Source organism: Phaseolus vulgaris, chromosome 2 (assembly GCF_051622355.1).
Source record: "Phaseolus vulgaris cultivar YP4 chromosome 2, ASM5162235v1, whole genome shotgun sequence".
NCBI classification, from domain to species: domain Eukaryota; kingdom Viridiplantae; phylum Streptophyta; class Magnoliopsida; order Fabales; family Fabaceae; genus Phaseolus; species Phaseolus vulgaris.
The window spans coordinates 18,453,769-18,467,578 of NC_143499.1; the positions used below are offsets into that span (position 1 = coordinate 18,453,769).

Consider the following 13,810-nt stretch of genomic DNA (forward strand, 5'->3'; position numbering starts at 1 on the left):
CCATAGCCATCCAAATACACATCCACTTCCTCATATCTGCCGGTGTTTTAAATTACTAAAACATTTTTAATTTATTGGGTAACTTAAAACTTTTATGTTAACTTTTCTTTAATTCTTAACTTATTTCTGAGTTATACATTTGATAATTTTTTTTTATAATATTTTGACTTTTATCCAATTGTTATTAGATACTAATTTGATATTTATACAATTATAATTTTTTTTTATTAATATTTAATATTGGAAAAAATAAAATGTATATTATTTGAACATTGAATACTTCATAATATCATATTTTTTTTTTAGTTTTTATTTTTTTTAATAAAAAATTTATTTAATTAATAGAGGATACAAACATTCTCCAACAAAAATGGGATGAGACAACAAAATTTTGTAAGAGTTAAATATATAAATAAAAATAAGGATAAACTTATATTTCGAAGATATGAAATAGATAACCAAACTTCACTTGTCACTCCTTATATCATTTTCTTCACATTAATTCTATAACTTTTTTTCTTTTTTATTCATATAGTTTATAAAAGAAAGTGAATTAAAACGAATGGTGCATGATATTTTGAAAAATATATATAAAAAAGGAGATATATTTAAAACGTGTAAAAAAATAAAAACATTTAAAATTATACAATATATGATATTAGATTAAATTTAAAAGGAGTAGATAAGATAAATGATACACATTTGACTAAGCAAAAAAGGAGAGTGCAATCCTATACAATAGTCAATGGTACCTAAGCCAGTATATTACGACAACATTAAACAGTGAAACTCTTCAAGATTCAGTGGCAAAGCAAATCACTACAAGATGGCTATGCTTAGTTCCGAACAGCTTCAGTTCTTCAACTCTCAAGGTACCCTTTTTGGTCTTAAGCATAATTCCTAACCTCTACCAACCAAATCTCAAATTTTCAGGTTATATTGTCATTGACTCGTTTGCAAGTGGCGATGAGATCAATTCCATGATGAAGAGGATGCAGCAATTGGTGGATGAGTTTGATTATTCTTCCACCGCCTCTATTTTCTCCACCAAGAACCAGGTTACCTCCAACATTTCGTGTTTTCATTTTAAAATTGGACTTTTATCCTTTTCCCCCCTTATTCCTGCTCTTTTTTTTCTTCAGCGACAATTGACTGATGATTACTTTTTCGATAGCGTGGAAAGGATTTCTTTCTTCTTTGAGGGTATGAACATAAACTAATATTTTCTTGTTTCTAAGAAAAAGGTTTCTTTTAGTTTAGTCCTTTCCTGTTTCACTTTTGGTAGAAAAGGCATTTGGTGATGATGGTAAATTAAAGCAGCCGAAGCAACTCTCTCTCAATAAAGTTGGCCACGGTGAGCCTTTTGTGCTGTAATATTTTAGCTCACTTTTTAGTAGAAATAAAGCTTAGATGCAATGCAATTCTTTTATGCCTTTGTTGCAAGTACTTAAATCTGAATTAGAGTTTTACTTTAATAATCCACAAAATAAAGGATTGAATTAAAGTTCAACATGCTAGAAATACAAGGATGAGTTTGAGTCAATTAAGTAAAAATTAAAAAGTTGAGCAATATATAAGAAACAAGGACCACAAATCGATTGGCCCACTAGAAAGTGTTAACAGGTCTTTTATATGGGTTTTACTCATGTCTCGTTACTATTGAATCTTTGTCTTGGTTTTGTGCTGTTGTGCTGGTGAACTATGAGACTAGCTAGCATTGTTCCTTTTAAATTGATTCAATTTCCTATGAATTGGGTATGCTGTTGATTTGTGCAGCTCTTCATGAGATTGAGCCGGCATTCAAGAATTTTTCTTCTTCTGAGAAAATTTCAAGTTTGATGTACTCCTTAGGTTACAAGAGACCTGTAGTCATGCAGTCTATGTATATATTTAAGGTACAGTTTCACTTCTCTGTGACATCTAGTTGTTGATAATCTTGTTGAAATAACTCAAGTTCAATACTTCCATATGTTGTGGCATTATGTATGAGCAGTAGAATATGTGAATTGGTTGAAGGTAGACTATATATACTCATCTAATTTCCTGGTTTGAGGGGTAAGGGAGTTGTGTGATTTGGTTCTTATATGTAGTTCTCCAATTTTGAAAATGCAGTTTCTCCACTTTATTATTGTTACCTGTGTCATTTGCTTCTTTAATTTGCAATCAAACTGGCAAATGCTTGAATGATGCTTTAAAAACTGTTGTGTTATAGTGGTTTAATGCATTCTGGTATTGAGTTATTCTCCTGAGAATATAACTTATATATCTCTTTTAAAATGGCATATATTGAATGTAGGTATTGGTGATATTCAAAATTACTAAAATATACTTTTGATTAACCTTTTTAGTTTGTTTCTTACTTACATACTTCTGAGTTTGATATTATTTTCTGGTATTTTGGATACATTATGGATATACTTTGGGATGATTATTTCAATATTGCTGTGGTTTGAACTTGAAGACCCATCCATTTTTCTCATACGTAGTTAACATATTTATGTGTGTTTCATATACATCCTATGATTTTTCTTTTAAAATGCATTAAAATGAATGAACAGAACCTTATGTTTCTTTAGTCTCATCTTAGCTAGTTCAGTTATATACATTACTCAGCTAACTGACTGATGGAAGCTGCTATTCTTGTTTATTTTATGCAAGAATTTGCTTGTTATAGATATTAGATGTTTCAAACGTGACAGAATAAATTTGTAGATATGGTTTTGTGCAATTTTTATACGGCCACATATCTAGGTGTGGAAGTATTTGATGCCTGGTCACTATTAACTGATCATGAATTTTTAATCATCAGCAACCAGGCATTGGGGGTGAAGTAGTGCCACACCAGGATAACTCCTTTCTTTATACAGAACCACAAACGTGCACAGGGTTGTGGCTGGCCCTAGAAGATGCAAACACATTAAATGGTTGCCTTTGGGCAATACCTGGATCTCACAAAAGTAACTTTTTCGTACCTTTTAATTTATTTCTTACCTGGATCATTATCCTTTGCTTGGTTCATCTCCTCTAATATTTTTTGCTCTATTTTGCTATAGACGGGCTTGTTAGAAGGTTCTTGAGAGATGAAAATGGTGTCAATTTCGATCGACCATCACCATCTTATGATCAAAAAGATTTTGTTCCTATCGAAGTAAAAGCTGGTTCTTTGGTTGTCATCCATGGTGATCTTATCCACCAAAGGTTTGCTAAAACTATTCTCTCCAGATGATGTGTATATCATGAAGTATAGAAAGCAATTTGCCTTTGGAACTAACTTCCAGATAATTTATCCTTCTATGCTTTTCTATGAGTGACAGCTTTGAAAACCAGTCTCCAAAATCAAGACATGCGTACAGCTTGCATGTGGTGGATACAGTCGGCTGCAAATGGGCACCAGAAAATTGGTGAGTTTAGATCATGGGTAGAATTTGTTTGGTAGCATTTTTCCACCTTTAGGAGTTTTGATAGGAATCCTTCAACAGAAGGAGAGATACAGAAGAGAATTGACAAAAATAGTTCTCTGAAAGAAGTATTATGCCTCCGTAACCTCCCAAAACACAAAGGAACAAAGGGAATACACTTTCCTTTTCACAGGGCATACCCTGTCACTAAACTACAGTCCTTCCTACCTCCAATTACACCCCACAACAGAATATAAAGGTTTTCCAAATGGAAACCTCAGCCCCCTAACTGCAACAGCTGTCAAATAGCTAATACAGCTGTGAAACAGCTAAAGGCTATATTAATTTCTATGTTTCTTCTGATAAAATACTCTCTACTCCTCTCTTTATTCTCTTTTCTATCATTATCTCCCCCAGGTGAAACAACGTTGTCCCCAAAGTTGAAGTCTGAAAATTGGTTGCACATTGTGGAGACATCTTCCCATGTAGCTGTGTCTTGGTTGTATTGGTTCAAACCAAATACTGAACTGTGCGGCTATCTAAAGTGCGATCTGGGAGGCACTTGATCAACTGCCCTTGTAGGTCATGTGGCAGTTTTTCCACCGGAATTGTCCGAATAGCTAATTTTAATTGCGAGACATGAAAAATTGGGTGAATATGTGAAACTTGAGGAAGTTGTAGACGACCACATGTCCAACTTGTTTAAGGACAAGATAAGGACCATAACATCGAGCTGTCACTTGAGATGTAACTGCGTAGAGATAGGCATTTGGCTACGAGGGAGAATTTTCAAATAAACTCAATTACCTTCCTTAATTTGCGACGATTTTCTGTTTCTAATAACAAATTTAGCCATTTGCTCCCGAGCTTGCCTCAAATGAAATTTCAGTTGTTTTAGAGCCTCTTCTTGAGTCATGAAGTCTTAAGCCACGACATCCACTGCAGTTTCCCCCAGTACAAATCGCGTCAGTGATTGGGGTGCTTGGCCATAAACAATTTTGAAAGGTGTACACTTAGCTGCCTCTTGGAAACTTGTGTTATACCAATACTTTGCCCAAGGAATGAAAGTAACCCATGTCTTGGGGTTGTTCTAAACTCAAGCATATGAGATACGTCTCCAAAGTCTGATTTTACAATTCGTTTGGTCATTTGATTCTAGGTGATACGCTGTGCTCCTTTTGAGTTGGATGCCCTGTAATCTGAAAATTTCTTTCCAAAACAAACTCAAATAAGTGGGATCTCTATCACTGACGATTGATGAGGGAATGCCATGTAGTTTAACTATCTCTGTGATGAAAATTTCCACAATAGCTCTAGCTGAAGAAGGATGTTTAATGGGAATAAAGTGGTCATATTTTCTAATTGGTCAACCACCACCAAAATCGTATCATAACCATTCAACCTAGGAAGATTTGTAATGAAGTCTAGACTGATGTCTTCCCATATAGCCATGGAGTAGGTAGGGGTTCGAGTAGTCCTTGAGGAGACTAAGCTTGATACTTATTTGTTGACAAACCGGCTGCCACAAATTTTGTAATCCTTTTCTTCATACCTATCGAATAAACAAATTGTGCAATGCGTTTATAGGTGCAAAAGATTCCCGAATGGCTTCCTTGGGGTGTCGTGTGATATTCATGTAGAAGCTTTGGAGTCCATTGTGAAGATGCAGAAAGAACCAACCTACCCTTGTAGTGCAACTTATCATGCTCTAGGGTATAATGCGCATGCGTATTTGGGTTTGCTTGCAGTTCTACCAAAATTTTCTTCAACACGGGATCATTCTGAACCTCATTGTCAAGAGACTGAAAATCCTGCCAATAAGGTTTCGATAAGACTGATACTTTAGGTTCTTTGCCTTCCCCAATGTCATACTTTCATGACAACACATCTGCTACCCTATTTGTAGTACCGACTTTATACACAATTTCAAACTCATATCCCAGCAACTTGGCTTGCCAATTCTGTTGATTTTGTGTTGTTATTCCCTGCTCCAGCAAATGTCTTAAACCTTTCTGATCCGTGTAAACAGTAAATTTTTGTTCCAGCAAATAAGGTCTCCAATGTTGAATACCAACACCAATGCCATCAACTCCTTTTCTTAAATGGATTTTGATAAGGATGAGTCAGCCAAAACCTTGCCGAAGAAAGCACTAAGTTTCTTATTCTGAGACAACACTGTCCCACTCCTTCTTCGAAGGCATCGCACTTTGTGCAAATTTTTTGGTTAAAATCAGGTACTGTCAACACAGGTTGTAATGATGGCCTGTTTTAGCTGTTGCATAGCCCTTTTACTTTCCTCAGACCACACAAAATTCCCTTTTTTCAGCAATTGCATCAAAGGTCGTGCTTACTTTCCATAGTTGTAAGTAAACCTTCTATAATAGCCCGTGATCTAAAAATTCTCTCAAAGCTTTTATATTTCTCGAAACCAGCTATTGAAGAATGGCTGAAATTTTTTTTGATGGTCTATTTCTACTCCCTTGTTGGAAATAGCATGACACAAGTATGCAATCTCCTTCCGTCCAAACTCACATTTTTTCTGGTTGGCATAAAACTGGTGTTGCTGTAGAGTTCATAAAACATTCTTTAGCTGAATCCTGGTTTTACTATGAATCAAGATGTCATAAAAAAATACCAAAACAAACCTCTAAAGTAAAATAGTGTTCATAGCACACTGAAAATTGGCTGGAGCATTAGTCAACCCAAATGGCATGACTAAGGACTAATAATGACTGTGATGGGTGCAAAAAGTTGTTTTCTCTTTATCTAGTTCATGCATAGCCCTCATCCACTTTTGAGAAAAATTGACCCTCATGCAGTTCATCCAATAACTCTTCTATAAATGGAATTGAAAATTTATTTGGAATAGTGGCCTTATTCAAGGCGTGATAATCAAGAAATTCTCCAGCTTCCATCTTTTTTCTTGACTAAAATTACAGGATTGGAATACGGGTTGTTACTGGGCCTAATGATTCTTGATTTCAACATCTCCCCAACTTGTTTCTCAATTTTAGTTTTCAAAAAATGTGGGTACCAATATGGTTTCACATTGATAGGATCTGTTCCGGTCTTGATGGGGATCTTATGATCAACTTCCCCATACGGTAACAACACTTTAGATTCATTGAAAACTCTCCCACAATCCTTTAAAACCTGTTTTAAAGCCTTTCACCACGTCTCAGTCAAGAGATTATTTTTTTCGCTTGCTATATGGTGAACGGGTTTTTGCAATCCCCTAAACATGGAAACAACTTCTATGCCTATTTCTTTTCTCAAAGCTCGCGGAGGCACCATATTATTAACTAAGAATGGATCCCCTCTTTATGTACATCCCTACCTTGTATGCAGAAAATCATAGACAAGGTCTTCCAATCCACCCTCACGACTCTCGAAGTTGCAAACCAAGCTACTCCCTAAATCAAATCCACCCCTCCTAATTCGAAAAGAAAAAAAAACGTCTCCTTAACCATATGTTCTCCTATCTGCAACTCAACATTCCTACAACACCTTTGGGTCTATTTTTGGTGTCCATCCCCCAACTGAAGACTGTAAGGAGGGGTGGTTTCCACTTGTAAACTCAGAAACTGCACCAGAACAACAACAACAAAATTGTGACCAGCCCCACTTTCAATCAAAACCAAAATAGACCTTTTGTTCACTTTTCCTTGTAACTTCATTGTTTGATTTGATTTCATTCCTCTTGCAGAGAAAATGGATAGATCCGAGTGCTGACATTCTTTATCAAACTCTTTTGGCTGCCTTTCCTCCGTGACTTCTTCAACCTCATTTGGCTTGCAACCCACCCAGCAATTCCTCGGGGTCTTTTCATCTTCAACCAAGATAATGACCCTTAAGTTCTTCTCAGGGAAACGATGTCTAGGATTGTAAGCACCTGCACAGTGAAAACACCTTCCCTCATCTCTCCTTCTAATATACTCTGGATATGGCAGGTTTCTAGTACCATGGTTCCTAAACTCTGCCATACTTGTTCCACCTCCCCTTACCCTTGAGTGAAAATAGGTACTTTAAGCCTCGCATTGCTTCCCGCACTAGACGGAATGGAAACATTTTGATTGTTCTTGAAAGACTTAGTGCGGGCCACTACTCCTCCTCCTTGACACCGAAATCTAGAAGTGTTATTTTGAACTGCAAATCCATTTGTTGGACGCGATTGTTGCATAGCATCTTCCACATCTCTAGTTATTTCCATGGCTCTAATAAAATATTTTGGTTCATGAGACCGAACCTAATTTCTAATGCTTGTATGTGTAATGTAGTCGTGCGAAGAAATACCCCAACAGTTGCTTTTCAGTAGTTTGAGGAGCCTATGAAACCAATATCTCAAATTCTTTAATATAGTCTTCCACCCTTTCTTGTTGTCTTATCATGGCCCATTTTTCGAAGATGGTGTCGTGCTCTCTCCCCCTGAACCTGTGCTCTCTCCCCCTCAAACTACTTTTCAGTAGTTTGAGGAGCCTATGAAACCAATATCTCAAATTCTTTAATATAGTCTTCCACCCTTTCTTGTTGTCTTATCATGGCCCATTTTTCGAAGATGGTGTCGTGCTCTCTCCCCCTGAACCTTCTACTCAATGCCACATTAAATTCCTCCCAAGAAGGATTTTTGGTTTTCTGGCGCCAAAACTTGAACTAATGACTGGTGTTCCCCTTCATGCTAATCAGAGCCAAATGCAATCTCTCCGTTTGGTAGACGTTTTGAACCTCAAAAACCCTCTCGACTTATGAAATCCATCCTAACAGATATCAAACATTGGCAGATCCACTCTTTTCATCCACGTTCTCAGAGTATCTTGCCCATCTCCATAATTTCTATTTTCGTGCACCGATTATTCCACCCTAATGTCTTCACCATTAATCGAACTTTCCCCTTTGTCTGAAGATTTTTCACCTTTCTTAATGTCTCGGAGTTTTTTAATCTCCTTCATGTCCGAAAGATTATCCTTAACAATAGACAAGTCTGTTCTTCATTTCTGTGATCACCTTTCCTTGCTCACTGACCCATCTCTCCAAAGCTCTCAATCTGTTTTTCATGACTCTCCCAACTTCGGATCCAACAAGTCGGACCAATATTGATAGGAATCCTTCTACAGAAGGAGAGATACAAAAGAGAATTGGCACAAAGAGTTCTCTGAAAGAAGTATTATTCCTCCGTAACCTTCCAAAACACAAAGGCACAAAGGGAATACACTTTCCTTTTCACAGGGCATACCCTGTCACAAAACTACAATCCTTCCTTCCTCCAACAACACCCCCACAACAGAATATAAAGGTTTTCCACAAGGAAACCCCAACCCCCTCTAATTGCAACCGCCATAAAAAAAAAACTAATACAACTGTCAAACAACTAAATGCTATATTAATTTCTACGTTTCTTCTAATAATATACTCTCCACCGCCTCTCTTTATTCTCTTTTCTATCAAGTTTAGTGTCATTTCTTAGAAAGTCTTAGAATGTGGATTTATTTTAAGTCTAAATCAACCTCTAAAAACACACTTATAACCTATAATTTTGTTATATTTTTAGTTGATGTATGATCTCTAACCTCTTATCCCAATAAGCTCAACCAACCTTGTTAGCATAGACTCATGTACCATCTTAGAAAGTGGATTCTAAGTCTAACTCAATCTCATAAAATTAATATAAGGTGAGGTTTGCACTCGTTTATATAAAATTAATGTAAGGTGAGATTTGTATTTGTTTATATATTATAACTTGTCTATATTTTTAATTGATGTGAGATTCTTACAAAAAAGTTTATTAACTAAAAGATATACTCTTATTTATTTGATCATATTAACAATTCAACACTTACCTTTGCCTTGATTGAATCTCTTTGATTTTGACCAGTTTGATTTTTTTCTGAGTTTGTATTTTAAGTTCTTTGCCTTCTACTTTTGTTAGAGTTTATTCGGAAGTCTAATATCATCTGCCTTTATTCTTGTATTGCTGCTTGAATATTTGTTGGGTAACTTTATTAATGTCAATTTGTTTTAAGATGAGATATAACATCTTTGAACTTTTGCTTGTACCAGCAGTGCTATAGAAAAGTTTGTTTTATGATAAAGTTACTGTGGACACTTGCTACTGTACATAGTAATTTGGACTTAATATTTGTCCAAACTTGTGGGTGGATTTTGCTAAACACATGTTCTTTTGTGTCAAATTTTCTTTCAGGATCAGACGAAAAGTGGAGCCTGAACCACTCTTTGTAGGCTGACTTTCTGCCAAGTTCTCTTGCAGTCCAGTGTTTAATTTGCAAGCATAAAGTGTTGTAATAATGTCAAACTCCTTCCGGTTGTCACTGAATGAACACTACATAAAACTTCTTTCTTTGGCTTTGGGATATGAATAATAAAAAATTTATACCCATAGTATTAACAAATATATTAGTAAAAATAATTAATTTTCTCCCAATAATAATTTTTAATAATTTCAGTATTTCTTTTGTTTTAAATTATATGCATTGAGTATAATTTTTCTTGTGTAGACATCCAATAGGAATTCATCTTATAGTGGAAATTCAGGCGTGAAAATTGTATGCCTACATTTTTTTATAATAATAAAAAATAATAAATACATTTAAAAAATTTGATATAACTATCATTACACCAGAACAAATATCAAAACAAAATATAGAGAATAATTTTATCTATTTTTTATTAATTATTGTAATTATACAATAAAACAGCTATAAAATTCAATCCTTATTGTTAACTGTTTAAATATATGCTTGTGAATAGATATCATAAACTACTTAATTTTAATTATACGAAACTTTTTTGTTGTGATAAATACGTATAAACAAAATTACTTTGTTTTCTTGTTTACTTTTTGATATTTCACTTATTATTTTATCTTTTCTATTTTTGGTAATGGCATAAATGAGAACAAATAAATATAATATTTGAAGATTTAAAGTGATAAACAAATTTTTAAATGTAATAAAAAGAAAAGAAGCTACAAGTATCCTTAAAGTATTGGTTAAAATAAAATTAAAATATTAAATATCAAAATTTCTTAATAACACTACAAGAAAATTATTAAATAGAAACTAATTTTAGAGAAAAAAATAATTAGTTAATATTTTGACTAAATTAAACACCATTTTAAAAACTAAAAAAATTGGTGTTGTTAAATAGTTTTTAAATTGGTATCTAATTAGGGATCAAGGTTTTTACTACAAAAAATAATTGGTAGTTGATCAAATACCAATTTAGAAACTATTTAACAATAATACAAACTAATTTAGAAATCAAAACTTTTTTAGTCTCTAAAATGGTTTCTAATTAATTAATATAACAACTAATTATTTTTGGTCTTTACAATTAGTTTCTATTTGATGATTTTCTTGTAGTGTAATTTGATTGTTAAAATTTGTTGAGATTTTGATTTTGATTGTTTACTTTGAAGCAAATTAGGCTTTAGTGATGTATTTTCATATCGATAAATTTGATTCTTAAACTTAAAATTAAAATAGGCTCTGCATTCTGCACCCCATAAATTTAAATTACACCCCAATAGTACATTACTAAGTAGTTCTCAAAGGAGGACATTAAAATGGGTTCTGCATTCTGCAGCCCATAAATTTAAATGCACCCCAATAGTACATTACAAAGTAGTTCTCAGGAGGAGATTAAAGGGGGTTGTGTGGGAGTGATAGGATTCCCAGTCTGTACGAATTTAATGTTTATTTCATATTTTTTTTTTTTGAAATGTCTTCAAATATGATATTATTGAAGTTATATACAATTTTCATAGAAAAAAAATCCGGGGATGTGTATACAAAATTCTTGCAAAAGTTCTTTCCATTAGGCTTAAGATAGTTTTATACAAAGTAATAAATAAATCACAATATTTTATTTTTGGAAGGGATGGGTCTTTTGGATTGTGTTTTAGTTGTCAATGATATCATAGTAAATCTAGCAGGAAACATGTATTTTGGTTAAAGTGGAATTTGAGAAGGTAGCTTTTGTTAGATAAGACTTTCTTTTTTATATGATGCATAGACTGAGCTTTTGTACAATATGGATTAACCAGATAAATGAGTGTTTAGAATCATAATCTATTTCAATTTTAGTTAATTAGAACTCAACATCAGAGTTCAAGCCTTCTAAGGAGCTTAGGGAAAGGGATCCCATAGCTCATTTTTTTTTCTAATTATTGTTGAAGGCCTAGTGGGTTTATTGAGGGAAACAACAAATGTTAGTTTTTTGAAAAGGTCCAAGTAGGCACAAAATCTCTAATGAGTAATATGCTTCAATTTACAAATGATACTTTATACATACATAATAATATTTACAATGTTTTACCAATGTTTTATCAATTAAGAGTATGCTAAGATGTTTTGAACTAACCTCAGGTTTAAAAGTAAACTTCACCAAAACCAAAATAAGGGCAATAAGGTTACAATATAATACACTGAAATCATTATCAACTTTTAAAAGCTGTAGAATAATGGTTCTGCTTTTTCATTATCTCGACATTAAAATTGGGGATAACTCTAGGAGAGTATCCTTATGGAAAACGGTGGTAAACAAAGTTAAGAACATGTTAGCTAAGTGTAAGGATAAACATTTATCTTTTGCTAGAAGATTTTGTTTAATTAAACCGATTATCACATATTTGCCTTTGTTTTACATGTCTTCCTTTAAAAGGAAAAAAATGTGATTAACACCATTACATACCTTGGATGAAATGGGGGCAAAGTATGCAAACCAAAACGATAGGGAGGTTTAGGAATTTTAAATTCCTAGGGGTTATGGAAAGAGGAGAAATGAGGTTTCTCAAGCCCAACTCCTTCCAGTGACCAGGAAAACATTAACCACTAGACCAGACTAATTCTTTTGTTATATTATCATTTTTATTATACTTATTATAATTAATATTATTATTAATATTATTAGTATTATTATAAATATTATTAGTATTAATATTAGTATTATTAGTATTGATATTCATATTATTAGTATTAATATTCATATTATTAATATTATATTCATATTATTAATATTATATTGTTAATATTGTTAATAATAATAAGTATAATAAAAATCATAATAATACTAAAGAATTTGCTTGGTGTAGTGGTTAACTTTTCTTTGGTTACTGAAGGTACTTGGCTTTGAATCTCATTCACTACAAATTTTATTTTATGGTGCCAAGACAGGTGTACTGTGTCAGAAGTAATAATTTGTCCCTAAGGACATAATCAAATCCACAAGGAACAATTGAATTATCAAGTATAAAATTCACTAAATAGAAAACAATAAGTAAAATTTTGTAGGGTGTTTGTTGTGTATGATTGCAAGAATGTAAATAAAGCAAAGTAAAGAGTTGTTGATTCAATTGGAAAAATTGCGATTGGGGTTCATCCGTCTCACTCTTTTGTATTTTGAAAATCATAATAATATTCTATCATTTGATTGATATTGATGCCCATATAAAATTTATTTATATCGTTTTCTCGCATATAAAATTATTAAGATAGTCTCCTAAATATCGAATCCTCGCATATTTATAAAAACTCCTTATACGATTAGATGTTGATAGCAATTAACATTTCAAATCTATTTCTAGCATTCAAATATGTTAAACATTATCATTTAGTTCATAAACTTAGAAGTATTTTTCAGTCAAATCTAAGGATCAAAATCATGATAAACAAGGCTTACAAATAAAATGACAATACCAATCATCATTCAAGAATAAAATATTATATTTAAATATCACCTCAATACATAGGAGTTTGAACAAATTACTCCCATTCCCAAATGATAGAATTAACCACTCATGTTGGCCATTACAACATGGAAAGAAAAAAAAGATCCAAGATGTTTTTCCTTGATGGCTACCTCCTCTAGGATATATGAACACTTCCCAGGTATAGAAACAAGGTATATCAATCTCACATATAAGGGGCTCCTCCCTCGGGCATTCCATATTGTCATAGGATGCCATTTATGTAAAATTGGTTTTATGCACATGCAAGTCGATGGTTTTACCCATGTTAAGACACTATGAAGTTCTTATGATGGCCATCGTATTAGTAATCCATTTTAGGTGATAGTCATGCTCTCAGGACATATCTAGTTCGAGAGGTGCTCACAATGCCATGTACTATGACAATTTGGGCAGACGAATCCTCGGCCTCCCCCACCATTTGAAGGAGGTGTAGTTGTTGTGATTGATGACCGATTGTTGCACTTTTCCAATCATCTTGTTACTGGTGTTACATTGACTTTGCATCCCTCAACATATGCAGTCAGATACATGCACATGTTTAAATTAGTGTCACACCCATACATACATCCTTAAGCGAACAAAGATCGATCATTTGTACTGTTGTGTCGTCATTCACATAGTCTGGATGATGGCTAAACATGATATGCAT

At 33.4% G+C, this 13,810-nt stretch overlaps 1 protein-coding gene across 2 annotated transcripts; it reads left to right on the top strand.

Annotated features, from left to right (window-relative positions):
• Nucleotides 1–698: 698 nt before the first annotated feature.
• On the top strand, nucleotides 699–9,855 carry PAHX (phytanoyl-CoA dioxygenase (PhyH) family protein). Of its 2 annotated transcripts, none has more exons than XM_090298335.1 (9): nucleotides 699–872; nucleotides 934–1,058; nucleotides 1,143–1,203; nucleotides 1,291–1,354; nucleotides 1,777–1,895; nucleotides 2,810–2,957; nucleotides 3,054–3,198; nucleotides 3,315–3,401; nucleotides 9,595–9,855. In XM_090298335.1, exons 3-9 carry the CDS (start codon nucleotides 1,156–1,158, stop codon nucleotides 9,635–9,637), a joined length of 654 nt encoding a protein of 217 aa, XP_090154461.1. In that variant the 5' UTR covers nucleotides 699–872; nucleotides 934–1,058; nucleotides 1,143–1,155; the 3' UTR covers nucleotides 9,638–9,855. The 2 variants fall into 2 exon arrangements, with proteins under 2 accessions (XP_090154461.1, XP_068468402.1); XM_068612301.2 differs by having other exon boundaries at nucleotides 704–872; nucleotides 1,286–1,354.
• Nucleotides 9,856–13,810: the final 3,955 nt, after the last annotated feature.